This window comes from Hyperolius riggenbachi, chromosome 11 (assembly GCF_040937935.1).
Source record: "Hyperolius riggenbachi isolate aHypRig1 chromosome 11, aHypRig1.pri, whole genome shotgun sequence".
Lineage (NCBI taxonomy): Eukaryota > Metazoa > Chordata > Amphibia > Anura > Hyperoliidae > Hyperolius > Hyperolius riggenbachi.
Genome location: NC_090656.1, coordinates 109676823 through 109699741, shown reverse-complemented (window position 1 = coordinate 109699741; position 22919 = coordinate 109676823). Strand labels below are relative to the sequence as shown.

Genomic DNA, 22919 nt, shown 5'->3' with positions numbered 1-22919 from the left:
TCTGTATTATTATGTATCCCATGTTTGTTTCTTACTTTGCACAGCGCCACAGAATATGTTGGCGCTTTATAGATCAATAATATTAAATAGCTTTTCATGGGATAACGCTGACGATACAACATTTTGATACAATATAAAGTAGTCAGTGTACAGCTTGTATAACAGTGTAAATTTGCTGCCCCATCAAATTAACACAACACACAGCCATACATGTCTAAACACACATGCAACAAAAGGGAACCCAAACTGAGAAAGATATGTATTTTTCCTTTTAAAATAGTACCAGTTGCCTAACTCTCCTGCTGATCCTGTGTCTCTAATACTTTTAGCCACAGCCCATTAACAAGCCTGCAGATCAGGTGCTCTGACTGACGTCAGACTGGATTAGCTGCATGCTGGTTTCAGGTGTGTGATTCAGCCACTATTGAAACCAAAGAGATCAGCAGGACTGCCAAGCAACTGGTATTGTTTAAAAGGAAACATCCATATCCCTCTCAGTTAAGGTTACCTTTAAGCAATGAATGTCAAAATTCTGCTCAGTGAGACATCTTTCCTCTCTCCAGGGACATTTTACTTGTTAATGTTACAAGGTCTCAGGTGAGAATTTGGAGCAGGTGTGTTCAGTTTGGCGTTCTAGCCCTCGCACTTTTTCATACTGGTCACTGGAAGTTCAAAATGGCACCTTATGGCAAAGATCTCCGAGGATCTTCAAATAATAAGCGTTGCTCTACATAAAGATGGCCTAGGCTATAAGCACAACTCCAACACCCTGAAACTAAGGTGCAGAATGGTGGCACAGACCACTCAGAACAGGCCTCGTCATGGTTGTCCAAAGAAGTTGAGTGCACATTCTCTGTTTCAGAGGTTGAAGTGGAGGGAGGGTCAGCCGCTCAGTGCTCAGACCATACACTGCAACCAATTGGTCTGCCTGGTTGTCATCCCAGAAGGAAGCCTCTTCTAAAGATGATGCACAAGTCCACAGCTTGCTGAAGACAAGCAGACTAAGGAATTGGGTTCCTGTGGTCTGATGAGACCAAGATAAACTTAATTGAAAAAGGTGTCAAGCACGTGTGATGGCAACCAGGTAGTAGGAGGAGGAGTAGAAAGGCAAGTGTCTCTTGCCTACAGTCAAGCATGGTGCTGGGAGTGTTATGCTTTGAGGCTGCATGAGTGCCTGCACTGAGGAGCAACAGTTCATTGAGGTAACCATGAATGCCAACATGTACTGTGACATAATGATGCAAAGCATGATCCGCTCCCTACAGAAATTGGGCCACAGGGCAGTATTTCAACATGATAATGACCTTAAACACACCTCCAAGACGACCACTGCCTTGCTAAAGAAACTGCGGGTAAAGGTGCTGGACTTTCCAAGCAGGTCTCCAAACCTAAACTCTATCAAGCATCTGTGGGACATCCTCAAACGGAAGGTGGAGGAGCGCAATGTCTCCAACATCCACCAGCTTCATCATGGAGGAGTGGAAGACTATTCCAGCAGCAAGCTGTAAAGCTTCAATGAACGCCATTGCCCAAGAGAATTAAATCAGTGCTGGAGAATAATGGTGGGCACACAAAAGATTGACACCTTGGGTACAATTTTGACATTCTTCACTTAACCCCCTTGGCGGTATGAAAAATACCGCCAGGGGGCAGCGCAGCAGTTTTTTTTTAAATTTTTTTTTTTTTAAATCATGTAGCGAGCCCAGGGCTCGCTACATGATAGCCGCTGCTCAGCGGCATCCCCCCAGCCCCGCCGATCGCCTCCGGCGATAGGCGATCAGGAAATCCCGTTCAAAGAACGGGATTTCCTGGAGGGCTTCCCCCGTCGCCATGGCGACGGGGCGGGATGACGTCACCGACGTCGGGACGTCATTGGGAGACCCGATCCACCCCTTGGCGCTGCCTGGCACTGATTGGCCAGGCAGCGCAGGGGTCTGGGGGGGGGCCGCGCGCCGCACCGGATAGCGGCGATCGGGCGCGCGGCGATCGGGGTGCTGGCGCAGCTAGCAAAGTGCTAGCTGCGTCCAGCAAAAAAAAAAAATTATGTAAATCGGCCCAGCAGGGCCTGAGCGGCACCCTCCGGCGGCTTACCCCGTGTCACACACGGGGTTACCGCTAAGGAGGTTAAGTGAACTCTCTTTTGTTGCCAGCGGTTTAGACATTAATGGCAGTATATTAAGCTATTTTGCTCGGACAGTAACTTAACGTTGTTATACAAGCTGTATAAACATCAGGGCTGTGGAGTCTGAGCAATTTTGGGTACCTGGAGTCGGTGGTTTCAGTAAACTGAGGAGTCGGATGATTTTTGAACCAAATCCATAGCCTTTGTAAAAATTAGACTAAGGAGTCGAGGAGTCTGAGCAATTTTGGGTACCTGGAGTCTGAGTCGGTGGTTTCATAAAATGAGGAGTCGGATGATTTTTGTACCGACTCCACAGCCCTGATAAACATACATATTTTTTCATAACCATGGGATCGCCTTTATAGACTTTTTATTCAGCCCATCAGTCTGTTATTATCGGTTCCTATCTCATTAGTATGCTCTCTTCTCTTGTGCCTCCTACCCGTCTCCCCACCACTTACTTGTCTCGATTCCTCTTAATGTACATGAGTTTGCTAAGCCCATTGAAGTACACTATATCCCGGGCTGCAAGGGGTCCAGCCACTGTCAGGTTATTCAGCACAGCGATTATATTCACTACAACTTCAGTAGGAGGACTCTTGTCACCTCCTTCTCCAGGCAGCTTCTCCAGAAGGTGGCTAACTAGCTTAGTGGCTGCAACATTAAGACAAAACAAACGGACATTAGTACAAAGTTAGCACATAGGAAGGGAACACAAACCATCTGCTTATAAGTTGTAACTCTGCACATTCACATGGAGATGAAGCAAGATCTGTCTGGTTGTAGTAGTCCGATTCACTGGATCAATACTACATTAAGGGCCCTTTTCCACTGCACAGCTGAATCGCAATCGCTTTCTGGAGCAATTTTAAGAGTGATAATGCAATGCAAATGAAGACTGAAGTCTGACTGGATTTGCCACATGCTTGTTTCAGTGTGTGATTCAGACACTACTGCAGCCAAAAAGATCAGCGGGATTGAAGAGAAAGAAAAGAGATTCCAGCAAAAGATTGGTATGATTGATTGGTAGGAAAGTAAACTGTAAGTCAGAAAATGTAACAAGAAGTGGAGATATGTTAGAAGTGGTGGTGAATGAGACAAGCATGTAATAGAGCGGCACTCACACATCTCGTCTTTGTTCCTGGCATGCCTGGACAGGTTGCGGATGAGCCCTGTTAAAGAGCGCAGCTGGCTGTGGTCTGCAGTCCTCAAGCGATCTAGAACTGGGTTCAGAATACGTTCTTGCTCCAGTGCCACCTGGCTCATAACAGCTGCCCACTGTGAAAGATCAAACATGTATTAACACACAGGACTAGGTGTTAGCATGCAGGATATTCACTACAACTTACACCCTTTGTATTCTAATCCACAGCTGTCCCTACAGCCGATATTCCTTTTCTATGAGCTCTGTCAGCCGGTGTAATTAGCAACAAAGAATAAGGACTTGTTCACATTAGCGCAGCACTGACCCATTCACTGTAGTAAATGGGATCAGCAGCGCATAGCGGCACCGATGGCGTGCAATCGTGTGCGTTGCGTTCCGATCGCACGCCATCGGCGTTGCTATGCGCTGCTGATCCCATTTACTACAGTGAATGGGTCAGTGCTGTGCTTGGCAGAAAAATGCATACATTAGTGCGACAGCGTATCGCACTACTGCACAGCGCATATGCTGGGAACGGCAGAAGTGCTGTTTATGCACTTCTGCCGTTCTTGCTTGTTGCACACCATATGCACTGCTGAAATGCACACTGTCGCGTGTATGATGTGAACGAGGCCTTAGGCTACAGCCGCCAAGAATAGCAGACATGCTTTAGAGGTCAAGTACCATCTTACCCAAGGTAGAAGATCAACAAGAACAACACGAAAGAACCCAGCAAGTCATTTAATTTTTATTCCATTACAGCATCAATAGATCAATTACATCAGAGGCAAATAAGCTGAGCAGGGTAGTGGCATTTTGAGAGGAATACCCCGGTTGGTGTGCCCGATTCTTCGTTGTTGTCAGCCTGAGTGTCCCATCTTAGCTCCGGAGCAGTGGCACAGCTAAAAAGTTGGCATGGAACAGGTAGGCAGGGAAGACTGGTGCCCATAGAAGAGCTGCACATCTGGAGATAGAATCGCTTATATATGAATTATTAAAGGGAACCGGAAGCTAGGGGTATAGGGAGGCTGCCATATTCATTTACTTTTAAGCAATACAAGTTGCCTGGATATGCTGCTGATCCACTTCCTCTAGCCATAGCCCTGAACAAGCATTCAGCAGGTCAGGCGTTTCTGACATTCTTGTAAAATCTGACAAGATTTTCAGCATACTTGTTTCTTGTGTGATTCAGACACTACTGCAGCCAAACCAATCGGCAGGGCTGCCAGGCACCTGGTATTGCTTCAGGTTCCCTTTAAGGTTACTCACCTACCATAGCCAAGTTAAACATATTGCACATCCCAGCTTTTTAATAGTCAAATAACTTTCTAGGGTCACTTTTGGCCATTGCAGTTTTCCATAGGTCTACTAACTGGCATTTGTAAAGGTATGGGAAGTCATTACCTTAGTCGTATTATATACAGGAAAAGCTTACCTTGCGATCTCCGGCTGTGATGTTCTGTAGTGCTCCTGCTGCCGCCTCTGTAGTGTGTTTGTTCAGTTCACATTGTTGCAGTAGTCGATTGTATAGATGCACAATCTGTGGGTGCCACAACCACTCCACACCCTTAGGATCTTTTGAAATCTCTGCAAATGTGGCAAGATTTGAGCCCTGCTGTTGCTGTGGAAGAAGCACAATGATGGTGAAGAGGCGTCCAGTAGGGAAAAAAATAAGTTAAAAAACAAAGAAAATAAGAGGTGGCTTACCTCTCAAACGATACAATCAATTTTAGAAAAAAAAAAAAAAAGTTTATCACAGGCAACATGTTTTGTGAGTACATGCCCACTTCATCAGACCAGTAAAAATGCGGCAAAATATCAGCCTCTAAACCTGGAGAACCTCTCAAGCGCAGAGGCGCTCCTGGTCTAGAGGCTACATATTGTGTGCACACCTCTTCGGCTTTGGAAGAGAATTAGAGCAGATACCTTTGTTTAACACAATATTGAATTTTAGCAAGTTAAGTACGGGTACATTGTAAGGGATGGTGAGCAAGGAAGCTTTAAATCATGAGAAAAGTTCAATTTATGCCACAGAGGGAGTGATGGACACAGAAATAATTGATTTGTTTAACCCTGACTGGCTAGTTATTTGGCTACGTGTAGTTTTTTTGTTGCAGCTTGCACAGGAAGCGGAAATAACACAAGACTGTCGCCAGCCAATTACACAGATATCAAAGTTCATTGGCACACCAGGTTAGTGGTAAATGCACATTTTTTTTATTGTGCTGCAGAACCACAATCAATCCAACATTAAATATGGATGTGGCTGTCCAACACGGATTTGCCCCCTGCACTATCAGGAGTAAGGGGAAAGGTCATCCCAGGGAGCATCCCCTAATGACCTCACGGCGGGAGAACGGTATGTCCAACATACACATAACCACTACAGGGAGGATCCTCTATTTGAATCCTGCACTTCCCTTTTGCAACTTTTCCACCCTGCAGCAGCGACAACATATCATTTATGAAGGTAGGGCTGCCCATTTACAGTAGCACTGTGTGCACTTTTGCTTTTGATGTAACATGGAGCTGCGATCTAGTGTTGCAGCAAATGTTTATGTTTGACACAGGCAGGATCAGGGGGGGGGAGGGGGGGGATTGGGTTGGAGGCCCTAGAGCTGCGCAGCCGCACTCACGCGTATGCGGACTGCGCAGCTGCGGCCAGCTCCGGCGGGCATATTAGGAGAGGAAGGAGAGCCCAACCCAGTTTGTGGGGTCGGGAGCGGCACGGGGGGCTATTACACTGCGGGGACCCGGGGGGGAACTGCACGGAGGGCACGGATGGCGTCCTCCGTGCATTTAAACGTGATTAAGGTACTTCACTTACTGGGCTCGTAAGTCCTTTAACCACTTTATCCCCCGTGGTACGAATTTCTCTGTCCCTTTTTCCCCCCTAAAAAACCCAAGGGACGGAGAAATCCGTACCTTCCGCGCTACCGCCGCTCGTGCGTGCGCTGCTGCCCGCTCATCAATGAACGGGAAAATCCATTCCCGTTCGTTGATCTAAGCCCCTGCAATGATCCGCTGCTTCTATTAGAAACAGCGCGATCATTGTGATTTTCTCAGCCTCGTACTGCTTCCTGTAAGCGTCCTTCCGGACGCTTACAGGTCGCATGTAAACAAACACACTGTGGCCATCTTGTGGCCAAATAGTAAAACTACACCCTAAAGCATTTTACATATACATTCGTTTTCCACAATAAATTAACTCATTACCTCCCACACTCCGCAATTTAATTTTTTTTGTAATAAAAAAAAATAAAAAATTTTGTATACACAATAAAAAAAAACAAATAGTTACCTTAGGGACTTAACTTTTTAAATATTTATGTCAAGAGGGTATAACTCTGTTACTTTATAAACTACGGGCTTGTAATTAGGGATGGATGCAAAACTGAAAAAAATGCACCTTTATTTCCAAATAAAATATTGGCACCAAACATTGTGATAGGGACATAATTTAAACGGTTTTATAACCGGGACAAATGGGCAAATACATTTCATGGGATTTAATTACAGTACCATGCATTATTTAAAAACTATAATGGCCGAAAACTGAAAAATAATATTTTTTCCCACATTTTTCCTATTTTCCCATTAAAACACATTTAGAATAAAATTATTCTTGGCATAATGTCACACCTAAAGAAAGCCTAATTGGTGGCGAACAAAACAAGATATAGTTCATTTCATTGTGATAAGCAATAATAAAGTTATAGACGAATGAATGGAAGGAGCGCTGGAAGGCGAAAATTGCTCTGGTGTTCAAGGGGTAAAACCTCTCAGTGGTGAAGTGGTTAGGAAAGGATGAAGAAAAAGGATGCAGTGCAGACAGAAGCATCTAGAGGGTGACTTGTCCAGAGAATTGGAACATGCGACATTCTAAGCTCTCTGCTGCAAGCTAACTGCCCCACTCAAATCAATTGAAATAATGAGCTAAGCAGCTACTGAAAGATTTTGTCACGGTGTTCAGGATAAACCTTGCCCTTTCTAGCGCATACATCAAGTAAAGGCACCTGGAAAAAAGGGTGCAGGGTATAGTTGAAATTTTACAATATTGTCTATAACTATATTTTATCATTTCTTCATGTAATAAAAATACGAAAGTATATGTACAATATTACCAATATTTAACTACAACTAAACCTAACCCTACTCTCATGTAGAACCCTCCCTCTACCTAACCCTTAGACCAGGTATGTCAAACCAGTCCTACGAGGGCCGAGATCCTCACACATTTTTGACACAGCTCAAATGAAATGATGGGTCTGAATCAGGAAAGGTGTGGTCCATCAGGTAGAACACATTCCTCTCTTGCTCAGTCTATCCTAAACACTGGCATGGATCCGGCCCTCCAGGCCTGGAGTTCGACACATGTGCCTCAGACCCTCCACTAGTGGTGCTTAACCCTTAGACCCTTCAGGTGGTGCCTAACCATAAGACCCCCCCCCCCCCCGTTGGTGCCTAACCCTTAAATTCCCTTCCTGACACCTAACCCTAAAACCCCCTTTCTCTGCTGCAAATAACGTTAATACAAAAAACGATATTTAAAAAAATTATAACTCAAAATGAATTTTAAAAATTGTATAAAAAGTTAAAATATTTTACATATTATCAAAATGAAAAAAAAATGGTATAAAAAGTTAAATCGATAATTTTCAAATTATCAAAACAAAATTTATTGGGCGTCCAAATTTCTTCTTTAGCACCCAGCCCAATATCCAATATTTTGCATCACCCAAACAGTCCCATTAGCCCCAGGTGCCCCTTTTTCCTGATTCCCTTCCTAGCAGTTATCAAAAAAACCTGGAAGCCAATTCCGAGCTTTTTGATGAGATGTTGCCATGCCACCACAAGAGAAATCACACTCAGCCAGTAGCCTGTAAACATAACTGACCACAGGTCACCACTACTACCACCCTAAAATAGGAGTAGACCCATTATGTTTTGTCGAGAAAGGGGAAATGTACCTTACAAAAATAAAACCCATGCAGATCATGGCAACAGGTGTAATGGACTTACCTCCTTAAGTTTGCGGCTTTGAGGTGTGAAACAGCCTACTGTATCCCCTGCGGTAGTGCGCCCTCGTTGGGATCCTTCCAGCCTTTGAAGGCAAGATGGTGGCATTTCATCGTAGAGTCGGTAGGACAGGTTTCTCAGGACACATACTGCATTTTCCACGCTCTAGAAGGGGACATATAAGCTTGTTATTCTAAACAACCAATAATCCCCCCCAATTCTTTTCAAGAATCACCCCATTCAACTCCCCACCCCCGTCATGGTGGCTTGTGCATTGCACTGCATGGACTCTGCACGCATAGCTGCATCCATGCTGTGCATTACAACTGCCAATCCTATATAATAAAACCCCTGTGTCTCTGCATCCTGTCCCTGTGTGTGTGTGTGGGTCCCTGCTTCCAAAGTTTGGGAGTGTAAATCGGGGGCATTTCTAGCCTTTTTGTCACTCCAGACAAGTCGTCACCCGGTTTATGCTAACCCCCAACAAATCTTACCAAAAAAGGCCGGTGGCCATCAAGGGTGGGCCCAAAGTCATTGCTTGCCTAGGGCACCATTTCACCCTAATCCATATCTGGACACACAGGGGGAAAGAGGGGGCACAGGGGGACTGAAGGTGACAGAAGGCGGTACAAAGGGAGACAGAAGGAGGCACAGGATGACAAAGGGATACAGTGGGGCAAAGGCGGCACAGGGAGGCTTGAAAGTGGCACAAAGGAGACAGAAGGAGGCACAAAGGAGACAGAAGGAGGTACAAACATGCGGTAAGTGGCTTCAGTAGGGAGGCGTGGTTTAGTTATGGTGTTGGGCCTAACTCCGGGGGAGGGGGGGGGGTCTTAATCATGGGCATAGCGCACCCCAGGACCAATGGCACTCCAGGCAGTGGCCTGGAATGCCTAAAAACACCCCTGATATAAATACATGGGCATAGCCCAATTTAGCTCCATTCTTTTACCTGAAAAGCAACTGTTTGCATAAGCAATTAAATCAGTCTATTTAAAAAAGGGAAATAAAAACAATTAAGATGCTACTATAGCACTGCCTCCTTATGAATCACTTGCGAGACCACAATTGTAATATGCAATACAGAAAAACAGGTTGGATGAAGTGGACTTATTTGGCCTAGAAAAGGGAGGTACTTTAGAAGCACTCTAATTAAATATACAAACGCAGCCACAAGAAATATAAACTCTTGGCAAATTAGCTCTCTCTAGGGCTTTACAAAGGACACGAGTACATGAACTCCGTATGGAGAAAAGGATATTTTATCACTTTTTTTTAGAAATGGGTTCTTCATACAAATGGTGGGTGGTTAAGACATTACCATAGGAAGTAGGTATAGAAAATTCTAGATTTTAATTTAAAAGTGGATTGAATGGGTTCCTAATATTGCAGGGCATCCACAGCTATAATAATAGATAGAGAATGGTGATACTTCGATCTAGTCAAGGATTTTTTTTAGTTATTGCTTTCTTCCCCATTCTCTGGAAAAAGGTACTTAAGGTTGCACTTGGACACATTTCTTTTCTCTACCTAGATATTCTTGCTGGTAGTGCTCCCACCACACTTGCCCCACCAATAGTTGATCATCTAAGATTTTAAATAGTAATCTATGATTAACTGAACAAGAAGTGTAAAAATGGATACACATTAGGATCCGTTCACACTGCATGCGTTTTCAGCCGCGTTTTGGAAACGCGTGCAGGTGGCCGATACGCACGACATCAGACATTGCATAGAGTGCAATGTCTGATGTTCACACTGCATGCGTTCCGGACCTGTGCGGTCCGGGAACGCATGCTGCACGCAGATTTTGCTAAAACGCGTGGCTGTCCCATTCACTTTTCAGTGATGGGATCAGCCACGCAACGCACACAAACGCGGCTGGCCATGCGTTCGTACGCGTTGCGGTCCGCACGCATGGCCATCCGCATTTGTGATCTGAACGGGCCCTTAGGGTGAAAATCATTCCTGAATATAAAAAATTAGTGTGGGAAGAAATTAAGATAAAGGTGGGGAAGTGTTATGTAATCTGTTCCTGGCAATAGGAGAGGAAAGAATCTAATTGGCATACTTGCCAAATTCAGGTCAAAACATTCAGGCTACTTACACACCAGGACGTTGCGTTTAGGGGACGCTATAGGGCACATAACGTGCCCCTAACGCAACGCCTGGTGCTCTCTGATGTGAACGTCAGAGTGAGCCGCATTGTGCAGCTCACTCTGGCGTCCGTGATGCGTGCTCTTAAGACGCATGCGGCATCACGTGGTCCCGCCCGGCCAATCGCCACACAGAGCGGCCACTCCAGGAAGTAAACACTGCATGTCACACTGTGCAGTGAATATTAATTAGCCATGTGCCTGGCCGCTCTCCACTCCTCCCCAACACTACTGAGCATGTGTGCACAGTCAACGCACAGCATGCAGCACTCTCAACGGATGTGCTGCGTTACAATGCAACACAACGTGGGCACTGTGAACAGCCCATTGATTTTTCATTACTGTGCGCCTGTAACGTCTCACTGTGAAAGCAGCCTCAGACTACCACAACACAAGCACGAGAGAGTAAAAATGGACTGTCTCATTTCTGAAGGGAACCTACCAACTACTTGTCAAGAATCACTGGATAAAAAAAATTAATCCAACGGCTGATGCATTTCTGTAAGATGAGGAGAACTTTACTCATTCAACTCTATCCATGCAATTATATGGTACTGGGTATAGTTCTTTAACCATGTTTAGCATACAACCATACAAACCTGTCTAGAGCTCCTCATGTAAAAAGGTACCCCAGCAGGTCATGTAATAGTTAATAAAAAAAACTAGGAGCTAATGGCTTGGGACAGCCCTTTGCATCACTGCTAGTATGGTTTAGAAAATGCAGGTTGAGGCTTCCACATATTCAGCACTTGGTAGGAAAACAGGGACCTCCTTCAGATGTGGCAGATGCGTATGTAAGGCTTAATACTATGCAGGCCTACTCTGACTTTTAATTGTAGTGTGCCAACATGGACCAAAGTTCTAGGGTATATGGAAAGGACACCTCAACCTCAGTGTACAGCACGTTCCACAAAACATGATGGAGGATTCTCACCTTGTCTTCAGATTTGCCAGCTTGCAGAGCTTGGTTTGTGTAGCCAACCAAAGCATCTATAAGCCCAGGACAGTCCCTCATCTTCTGGCGAGTCTCTTCACTGGCAGAACTAAGGTTCCTGTAAGACAGTACGTGACATTAATCTGACAAATCTACTTCAAGGTGTACTTTCTAAAGTGTGCAGCAGAAATTATATTCCTACCTGAGGAAACCAGTGGCATTGTAAAAGATCTCAGCCTCAGATGCATTTTGCTGGATGAGAGTAGATCCTGATGATCCTGATAGTGGAATTAGCACCCTATCTGTTAGGGGACTTAAAGTGTCACGAGCCAGTCTTGATTTCAGGTTATCACTGGATGACAAGTTCCACAAAATTCCTAAGAAAGGGAAAAAGTCCAGTAAAGTTCAGAGAATTTTTGGAGACCGTAGCGAAACCTTTCCTCCTGATGTTCCTTGAATTGTCTGTAGCAGCACTGAAAGGGTGGCATGTAAAATCCTTGTTATTTAAAGTGGACCTGAACTCAGAACTCCTCTCTGCTCTAAAAGACACACAACAGCATAAACAGCAAAAAAACCAAAACATTTTTGGTACAGCTGATACAAATCCTACAATAAATGTGCACAGTTTCAACTTCCTGATTCATGGAAGCAGACATATTTGTTTACAACCTGCTTTTAAATGGGCTTATCCGCCATAGGCAGTCATGTGACACAGGGGAGGATCAAATTACAACTGGTGATTAGACACAAATGAGAGGTAGTTAAAGGGATCCAAGCAGCTCCTGGCTTAAAATAGCTGCAAGGGCTGCCATTGTTCAGAAGCTCACTCCCCTGCTATTTTACAACTGCTATTATCCAGGCTGTGTGTGAAATTCTTCAACTGTAACTGATGTTTTCTGTTTGTAGTACAATGGGGGTTTGTTTGTGGTCAATTAAGTCTAATGAGGTGATTTCTTATCTGTCTTCCACCATCTCCTGCTCCTTTACGGACAAAGTGGCTAATTTAACCCTTAGATGTAAAAAAAATGAGGTAAGATGTAGGGCTGCACGATTTTAGGGAAAAATCGAAATTGCGATTTTTCTCTCAGAAACTGCAATTTCGATTTTTCCCCGATTTTTTTTTCCTCTAAACTTTAGGTCGGGGGGGGGGGGGGGGGGGGGAAGAAGGCGTTTCATGTTAAGACGATCTGCGCATTCTTTCAAGCTTGCACGGACAGTCAGTGTCCGTGCACGAAGAGGCAGCCTGTATTGCGCGCCTCTGTAGAGTGCAGACTGATGGCTGAGCCTCGCACAGTCGCACTATAGGGGCTGTCATCACCCCCCCTGCCCGATTATCAGGGTGCACCGGGCTCGCTTGAGAAAAAAAAAAAGCGCAAGTAGCGCTGTTCTGAAGCCAGTCCCTGTATTGCTCCGAGTCGGCTCTGTGCACGAGATCTCGCGCTTCCCGGCAAGCTCGTGCCTTCATTGGCTCAGTGGCAGTAAGAGGCTGAGCCAATGAAGGCACGAGCTCGCCGGGAAGCGCGAGATCTCATGCACAAAGCGGAGCAGTACAGGGACTGACTTCAGAACAGCGCTGCTTGTTTTTTTTTTTTTTTTTTTTCAAGCAAGCCCGGTGCACCCTGACAGGGGGGTGATAACAGCCAGGAAAGCAGCCGGGCGGTAATTGATCTTACCTGGGCCCACCTGTTTGAGCCTAGGGAGAACACTGCCTTGTGTCTTGCCCCGCTGTGCGCGGATTGGCCAGAAGCAGTGAATATTTATGAGTGTTAATGAGCGGGGGGCGGATCCACTCGAGCGAGCGGCCGGGCACTGCAGCTTTACCAATCACTGGATAGCGATGGAATGACAGCAGCGGTAGGCGGAGCTGTACGCTCTGCCTACCGCTGCCGTCATTCCATCGCTATCCAGTGATTGGTAAAGCTGTATGTGCCCGGCCGCTTGCTCGAGTGGATCCGCCCCCCGCTCATTAACACTCATAAATATTCACTGCTTCTGGCCAATCCGCGCACAGCGGGGCCAGACACAAGGTACTGACAGCGGACCGAAAAAACGAGTTTACTGACGATAAGCAGATCGTCTTGCCACGAACCGCGGTTTCTGTTCGAAACCGAAAAACCGTGCAGCCCTAGTAAGATGAAAGTTTTTTTTGATAATAAACCACATTTTTAGAATGCATTTTTAATTTGCTATAGAGCTGCCCTGGGTGTTAAAAATGATGCTCGGTTCACTTTAAACAGGCTAAACTCTCTAAATACATTCAGGGTGCATTTCTCTATGTTTTCCTTCTGTCCTGTGCAAGAGTTCAGGTCCACTTTAAATAACTGTACGCTGCTCTGCCATTCTTAAATGAACACACAACAGACCCTACTAAAGCCATTTTGCAATTGAAAAATACACAAACACACACATTGTCAGGTGAAGGGTGTCTGATGTTTTGAGTGAATGGCCTGGATTAGATTTCTCCTGCCCATACTCTCAGGGTCCTTCCACCACACTAAAAATGACCAAATTAAGCTTAAACAAGGTTCCCTGATCCGCCTTCCTACCCGCAGCAACACGCAATGGCACAGGATGTGCATGAACGAGAGTTCAAACGGTCACGCCACTTTGCACAGGGGATTTTAAAGATTGCACAGAGGCTGTCGGAAGACCCGAAGAATCGCGGGGTGGGTACAAGCCTTTAAAGTCTGAGGCCCACAGTGCTTGGTATGGGGGAGGCACAAGAAAAAAAACATTACTGTACTGGAACAAAGGATGATGTAGGCAGGGGAATGTGGGATGCACTGAATGATGGTAAGATGAACTGAAGGGGGGAGTTGTGGAAAAGGGGCAGGGCTTGCCTGCCACTTATCCTCCCTCCAATTTGAATCTATAGAGATACACATAAGAGCATCAGAACTTAGGCCCTGAGGATAGCTTGAAGAGGAGCAAGAAGCTCCACTTGAGTTGGTGGGAGGAGGTATTTTGGGATAGCACAACCATTATTTGGTGGGTAGAGGGAGGGAAATTATTAAAAAAAGAAAACCAATATTATGGAGTGGGGTCCTAAAATCTAGAGAATCCAACAGGGTAAACAAAAGTCTGATGGGTCCACATTGTGGGCGCCACACAGATCCATTTGAGGGCGTCTTCAGCTTTTGCATTGGTGTTGATATCATGTATACCATGTATCATGCTGCAAGCAAGTAGAATGCTGGATGACTGCTCTGCCTGAAAATTCAGCTGATTGGGAAGAACTGTCAGGGCTTCACAAACCCCATTTTACAAATTGGGGTTACAGGTTTGCTTAAAAAAAAAAAACAGAAAAAAACAAAAAACACACACACCATTTGGCTTGTCTTCCATGTATGCGCTAAACCTACTAGCACCAGTAATTTCACCTGCCAAGATGACAGCTAATGTGACTGGTAACCTCTTACGAAGTCTGCACAGAATCTTTTTGTGATGGTATAAAATAGAAGGAACACAAAGCGTACCAGTAACATTCTTCCTGAGCTCATCGTCTTGTTCTTTAAGTGCCAACAACAGTTCAGGGATGCCATTTTCCTCAACCAGTGCCATCTTGTTCTCAGGACTGTCATAAATTAAATTGCGCATTGCTCCCGTGGCATGACGCTGCACTTCTTGGTTGGGATGGGTGAACAGTTTTACCAGCTTGGGAATAGCCTGAGAGCTTCGAGCCTAAAGTGTATAAACAGTAATGGTTATTGGGAATATAAAACAAGATATGGACTTTTAATTAACAGCAATTATAAAGGAGGCTGGCTGAAAATACCTACCTGTTTTTTAGCTTCTGTATCACTGTAGCAGCGATGCTGGATGTAAGCTGCTCCTAGCACCTGCAGGTTGGCATCAGATGCCATTAGATATTTTACAGCTGATGGCATATCTATGTCATCAAACCTGAAAGGTAACATGGAATACATCTGGTTAGTTCCAGGTGGCATCACTTGTGTCATCAACATTCCTGCATCCAAAAAGTACAGAAAACAATGGACATCAGTTGTAAGAAAGCACTAGGGCATAAAGAGTTGTGTCCTGTACTAGCCAACCAAATCTTCCCAACTGTGACCATAAAAGCAACAGAGAATCTATGTTGCTTGCAGCAAATCCACCTTCTGGGAAGGCAAATGGTGCCCCCCCTTAATAGCTATTGACAAGACACTGTACAGCTAGCCCTGACTATGTAAAGTCTAGTGCAATCAGATGCTATTGGCAGTCTATGCCACACCTAGTTTCATAAAACGACAGCAGGAAGGAAAGGGTGCTGTGTCACTGACAGGGGGTTTAGCTGAAAAGGAGCATAAGTAATACATAGCAGGTATTCGTTCTAAATCAGTGTTCACATAACCACAGCTCTTTCCTACAACAGACCCCTTCTGAGGATGGGACATCACTTCTTGGTTTAATGATGTGGTGGTGCCTCCCACTTTCTTTCACTGCCTTATGGGATAGGAGCCTCTTGAAGTGCCATGATATTTCCATCACAGTCTGCGGATTACTAGGCAATACAAGGTTTGCTGCAAATCTCCTTTTCTGCTTTAGTATTATACTAATTACTGCTGTGGTCTTCACCCTCAACACTGGTTATAAGCATGCTACAAGAATTACAGCATTTGTTGTGGTTTATATCTTGGATTCTGAAGCGAGCGGTAGCAGTGCTGGTTTCCAATGTGGAGGTGAATGGCAGCAAGTCTGTGCGTGATTTTTATTTTTTTAAACCTTCACTGGTCTTTATCTCCTGTCACTTCAGGGTCCCTTTAAACACGTGCATGTACAGTCCCAATCCTATGTAAAACTAGTTAAAGGATACCCGAAGTGACATGATGTGATAGACATGTGTATGTACAGTGCCTAGCACACAAATAACTATGCTGTGTTCCTTTTTTTCTTTCTCTGCCTGAAAGAGTTAAATATCATTTATGTAAGTGGCTGACTCAGTCCTGACTCAGACAGGAAGTGACTACGGTGTGACCCTCACTGATAAGAAATTCCAACCATAAAACACTTTCCTAGCAGAAAATGGCTTCTGAGACCAAGAAAGAGATAAAAAAAGGGGAATTTCTTATCAGTGAGGGTCACACTGTAGTCACTTCCTGTATGAATCAGGACTGAGTCAGCCACTTACATACCTGATATTTAACTCTTTCAGGCAGAGAAAGAAAAAAAGGAACACAGCATAGTTATTTGTGTGCTAGGAATTGTACATACACATGTCTATCTCATTATGTCACTTCTGGTATCCTTTAAGCATTTAGTGCTCTAAATCCTAGGTTCTCAACCAGTGGTACGTGTACCCCAGGGGGTACTTCTAATGGGTCCAGGGGGTACATGGGATTGATTTACTTAACAAATATAGAGTATTTAGAAAACTTTAATCTTCTATATAAAACTAAAACGCCAAATTAGTGTTTTATTTTATTAAAAGCAATAGTGAATGCCCAAAAACTGTTTACAAAGAATTACTGTGTGCTACTATTAACCTCCCTGGCGGTATTATGATTATTTCCAGATTTTAGTGTCTTTTCAGCATGTTTCAGATCCTAAAATCATGAAAAAAATCATCCTGCCAGAAAGCCAGCAGCAGCCCTGCACTGTCTCACCTCCCTGGGCTCCAGCGCTGCAATTTTCCTTCCGTCCTCCGGGTGCCGCTGTAAGGCCCAGTGCACACCAAAACCTCTAGCAGATCTGCAAAACGCTAGAGGTTTTTGAAGCAGATTTCAGAGCGATTCTAGGCAGGTTTAGAGAGGTTTTCTAAACATGCCTAGCATTTTTGGAGTGTTTTTGTGTAGCAGATTACAAATATTGTTACAGTAAAGTGGTTACTGAACACCTTTTGTAACAAAAACGCCTGGAAAACTGCTCTGATCTGGCGTTTTTCAGAGCGGTTTTCTACTTTCCTATACTTTAACATTGAGGCAGAAACGCCTCAGAAATCTAAAAAATGCTGCATCCCCCAAGTTTGCGTTTGTGGAAAAAACTAGGCCCGTCCTGGTGTGCACCAGCCCATTAAAATACATTAGCCAAGCGTTTTTCTATTCCAAATAGTTTTAAAAAAACGCTGCAGAACCACTCTGGTGTGCACCAGAACCTTACTCTGTACTGAGATCACTGACGCGATCTCACAAGAGCGATTCAGAGCTTCCGAGGTCAGGAAGGAGAACAGCTAACGACATCTGGATCCCCCGGGAGGTCAGTAAAAGCACCCGCTGTCCGCTATAGTCTGCATAGAGCTCCCTGCGGCTAGCCTGAGCAGAGCTTACCACCAGGGAGGTTAAACATATCTGTGTCAAGGGGTACCTGAGAAGCTCTACATCAAAGTGTACTTGGTGAGCTCAGGCTTTTCTAAAAAGGGTACAAACCAAAATAATGTTGAGAAACACGGCTCTGAATGCCAGTCCTAACTCTAACTGATAACTAGTTAGAGGTGGTAAAACTCCTACATGTATGAGAAAGACATAGTTCAAGATTTATTTGTATGGGAGCTGAATAAACATTATCATTCACCTGAGGTATCAAAGCTTTAAAGAGACTCTGAAGTGAGAATAAATCTCGCTTCAGAGCTCATAGTTAGCAGGGGCATGTGTGCCCCTGCTAAAACGCCGCTATCCCGCGGCTAAACGGGGGTCCCTTACCCCCCGAAATCCCCTCCGTGCAGCCGGGGATCTCTTCCTGATTGAGGCAGGGCTAACCGCCGCAGCCCTGCCCCACGCGCGTCTGTCAGCACGTATCTCCGCCTCTCCCCCGCCCCTCTCAGTCTTCCTTCACTGGATGCGCCGCTGATAGACGCAGTGTAAGGCAGGGCTGCAGCCGTTAGCCCTGCCTCTAGGAGCAGCAAAATCTACGACCAATTAGGTCGTTGATTTTGCGGGGGGGGGGTGAAGGGACCCCCGTTTAGCCGCAGGATAGCGGCGTGCCCCTGCTAACTATGAGCTCTGAAGCGAGAATTATTCTCGCTTCAGTGTCTCTTTAAGTCAAGATTTGTAACCTTTTAACCAAAAAACGCAAACATGGGATTTCGGAAAAGTCCTAATTTAGGATTAACTGTTAGATACCATTGTTCATCAACTTGATTGATGCGCCAACCAAATTGCACAAATTAGCGGTTTCACCAACAGACAACGAAAAATAACACGGAGTCAGCAATTGTTCTGTTCATTGCTACAGGGGAGTTGAAATACAAATTAAAGGCGCATCACACGTTTGAAATACAATTATTTCATACAAATCTGATAAGCTGCCAATCATTTTGCCCAGGCCATCTTTGACTTTTTGGGTGGAATGTCTCAAAAAAGTTGTGTTCTTCCAGTGTCAACAAAAGAAGTACACAACACCAACCAAACTATTTGTAATTGCAACAATTTTCAGGGGGTGCATTTTCTGATGCACTGTAAAAGCAAAGGTGGCAAGACTTTTGCCCATGGCTGTACCCCATATTTAAACTATGGTATGTGTAATATCTATGAAATTATCAATTTAGAATTTCTGTAGAATTTATATCACAATAAACTAGTAGAGACAAAAAAAAAATCGATTTGTAAAAAGCTCTATTTAATAAGTAAAATATTTCTTGATTTTGTGATCATTTTTATTTCAGTGCACTGAAAAAGTTTACCACTCAATTTACCGTACTATTACATGTGAATGCAGGTAATTTTGCAGATTAGCAATAAACATTACGATCATCAACATTAAATAGTTATGTACCACCCCCCTACCTTAATACACGCGATCCCACCAAACCGCAATCATGTGATTTATTCATTACTGTGTTATCTGCGATCTTAATAAAAGGCATATGGCTTCACATGACAAAAAAGCCATTTTGAATATTCTACTGAATATTCAAATCATTTTCTGTCACTTTATTTATTCACTTGTTTATTTAGTACAGGGGTCTCAAACTCAATTTACCTGGGGGGCCGCAGGAGGCAAAGTCAGGATGAGGCTGGGCCGCATAAGGAATTTCACAATCGCAGCGCATCGCCGCGTCTGCCCGCCCCTCTCACTCTTCCTTCACAGAGAGGGGCGGGGAGAGGCGGCGATCCGTGCGGTGATTGACGTCAGGAGGGGCAGAGCTGAAGCTGAAAGCTCTGCCTCTCCCAGGAAATGCCGGCGGATTGCCCCCCGGGCGATTTGGGGGCTCTGCAGCCCTCATTTAGCGTCAGGGATGCGGCGGATTACTTGGGAGCACTGAAGCGAACTATAAGGAAGCTTTTGCCGGCGAGGGCCACAAAATATTGTAACGAGGGCCGCAAATGGCCCGCGGGCCGCGAGTTTGAGACCCCTGATTTAGTATATTTGGCAAACCTCCTAGGGTCCTTTTGGTCCCTTACAAAATTCCTAGTAGCCTGGCTCATCATGAAGTAACTAGGTACTCTGCAAAATTCCCTTATTTAACCACTTAAGTACAACTCTGCCCGCTTAACCACTGAAGATTCCAGGAAGTGAATTTCACATCCTAAATTGGCCCCCCCTGTAGATTCCAGGACGTGCGTGCTCCAGTTGATCCTGCGTGCGCATATGCTTGTGCACAAGCATGCATTCATTTAACTTCATGAAACCAAGAAAAGAAAAAGGTAAAGAAAAAAAAAAAAAAGGTTTAAAGTGACAGTGTCCCCATTAAATAAGGTGTTTCTCTTCCCTCCCCAAGTAAAATATTAACTCCTACCTAACTAATTAACCCCTTGTTTTACATATACTTAGCCCTAATATTAGCGGACACCTGTAATGGCTGCCGCCAATCATGATCGCATGCGAACAATAGGGCAACAGCTCCAGGACCCAACTACATATGCATTGCTGTGCTGTTGCCTAGCAGTGTATCTGTACAGCACTGTGGTCCCCAAACTGTGCGTCATAGCGATTGGGTCCAATCAATACAAATGCGCAAGCTGGCGATAATGGTACATATTCCCTACTGGTGATGAAATATGGCATGTAGGGTATCAATTTAACCAGGAAAAGACAAGTAACATTTTAAAAAGTTTTAGAATTGTGGCACTTATGTAGCATTTGTGAAGGGTTAAATATGAAAGAAAAATGTGTATTTTCTGCGCTTACGTCTATTTTTTCCATATCAAATGCCTGTTAAAGGGACTCCGAGCAGTGCAGAAACTATGGAAAGATGCACATCATTTTAAAGCTCTCTTTCTCCTCTTTCCAATGATATATAAACCGCCACCCTACGCCTTTTAGTTTTCGATATTTTCGCGATTGAAATTGCCGCGGCCGCGATTTCGATCGCGAAAATAGAGAAAACTAAAAGGCGTAGGGCAACGATTTAGGTGTCGTCAGAAAGAGGAGAAAGAGAGCTTTAAAATGATATCCATCTTTCCATAGTTATATTGTATTACACAGGGCGACTTTTTGTCAAAGTCAGCAGCTGCATTCAGCAGAATGGAGCTGCTGACACTGGGGAAAGTGTCGTCCTGTGTAATACAATATAACTATGGCTTGATGGATATCATTTTAAAGCTCTCTTTCTCCTCTTTCTGACGACACCTAAATCGTTGCCCTACACCTTTTAGTTTTATCTATTTTCGCGATGGAAATCGCGGCCGCGGCAATTTCAATCGCGAAAATAGCGAAAACTAAAAGGCGTAGGGTGGTGGTTTATATATCATTGGAAAGAGGAGAAAGAGAGCTTTAAAATGATATGCATCTTTCCATAGTTTCTGCACTGCTCGGAGTCCCTTTAAATTAAATCATTCCTAAAAAAAAAACAAAAACAAATATTACCCAAAGAAAGTCAAGATTGTCCTGACAAAAATTACATGTGTATGACTGATGGCATAAGCAATCAAAAAGTTATTGATGCATCAATAGTGACAGCTAAAAATGACAAAATTGTCAGGAATCTTAAAGGGGAAAAAAGCCCAAAATGCAAAGTGGGTAAGGACCAGAGACTGCTGGTACAGAAACGGTGGAATCCCGACGATCGCCGCACATATCCAGCGCAACCGCTGTTTGTCGGGAACCTGGGCCACCCACTCTGCCGTCTCTATGACGGCAGAGTTCCTATGAGTCGGTCCTGTGAGCCGGTCAGGAGCCGCTTTCATTGGCTCCTGACCCTGTCTCAATGTGAGCCAATGGGAGCTGCTTACATTGAAAAACAGCGTCGGGAGCGACGAAACGGTGGATGCGCGCAGCGGCAATGAGTTGAAATCAACGGCCTGGCAGCCAGATAGCCATCAAAACAGGGTGTAGATTTCAACTAGCGCTGTCCTAAAGTAGTTAAAGGACAACTGAAGCGAGAAGAATGTGGCGGCTGCCATATTTATTTCCTTGTAAACAATACCAGTTGTCTGATAGCCCTGCTGATTTATTTTGCTGCAGTAGTGTCTGTATAACACCAGAAATAAGCATGCAGCTAATCATCTCAGATCTGATAACACCAGAAACACCTGATCAGCATGCTTATTCAGGGTCTATGGCTAAAAGTATTAGAGGCAGAGGATCAGCAGGCAAATGCTATTATTTTAAAGGAAATAAATATGGCAGCCTCCATATCCCCCTTGTTACAGATATCCTTTAAGCCAGCGTTTTTCAACCAGTGTTCCGCGGCACACTAGTGTGCCGCGGAACGTTGCCTGGTGTGCCGTCCTCTTAGCCCCCCTCCCGCACGTCCCCGCGGCCGCCGCTGCTATTACCTTAGCAGCGGCCGCTCTCCCCTCTCCAGCGCATGTTTTTTTCTAGCAGCGTATCTCCCAGCTGCTCTGTGTGTGATGCGCAGGAGGCAGGGCTCGGTTTCCATAGTAACGGCGATACATATCGCCGTTACAGGAAGCCGCTGCCCTTCCCTACTTCCGCATCACACAGAGCAGCCGGAGATACGCTGCTTGAAATATACACGCGCCGGAGAGGGGAGGGCCGGCAGCTGTTAAGGTAATAACAGCGGCGGGGAAACTATCCTGGGGCACTATACTGGCTATACTGGGGCACTATACTGGGGCACTATACTAGCTATACTGGGGCACTATTCTGGCTATACTGGGGCACTATACTAGCTATACTATGGGGCTATACTGGGGCACTATACTGGCTATACTGACTATACTGGGGCACTATTCTGGCTATACTGGGGCACTATACTAGCTATACTGGGGGCCTATACTGGGGCACTATTCTGGCTATACTGGGGCACTATACTGGCTATACTGGGGGGCTATACTGGGGCACCATACTGGCTATACTGGGGTGCTATACTGGGGCACTATACTGGCTATACTGGGGCACTATACTAGCTATACTGGGGGGCTATACTGGGGCACTATACTGGGGGGGCTATACTGGGGCACTATACTGTCTATACTTGGGCACTATACTAGCTATACTGGGGCACTATACTGGCTATACTGGGGCACTATACTGGGGCACTATACTAGCTACACTGAGGCAACTAAACTCCCTACACTAGGGCAACTATGCTAGCTATGCAGCCGCAGCCCAGGCGCCCCCCCCCCCCCATAGCCTGCTGCGCACGGCACTGTCCACTAGGTCGCGCAAACAACCAGGGGCTGCATCGCACCCCCCCCCCCCCCC

The 22919-nt window shown here is 45.0% G+C and overlaps 1 protein-coding gene across 2 annotated transcripts in view; it reads right to left on the bottom strand.

The window, feature by feature from the left end:
• The window catches only part of PKP3 (plakophilin 3), a 159399-nt gene that overhangs the window by 6380 nt on the left and 130100 nt on the right, over window positions 1-22919 (bottom strand). For both annotated transcript variants that reach the window (XM_068261366.1, XM_068261367.1), the window contains 8 exons: window positions 15155-15278; window positions 14852-15056; window positions 11578-11752; window positions 11376-11493; window positions 8289-8450; window positions 4702-4887; window positions 3247-3400; window positions 2584-2776 (listed from right to left, as the gene is read on the bottom strand). In XM_068261366.1, coding sequence (XP_068117467.1) covers window positions 2584-2776; window positions 3247-3400; window positions 4702-4887; window positions 8289-8450; window positions 11376-11493; window positions 11578-11752; window positions 14852-15056; window positions 15155-15278 — 1317 coding nt within the window. The remainder of the gene's footprint in view (window positions 1-2583; window positions 2777-3246; window positions 3401-4701; window positions 4888-8288; window positions 8451-11375; window positions 11494-11577; window positions 11753-14851; window positions 15057-15154; window positions 15279-22919) is intronic.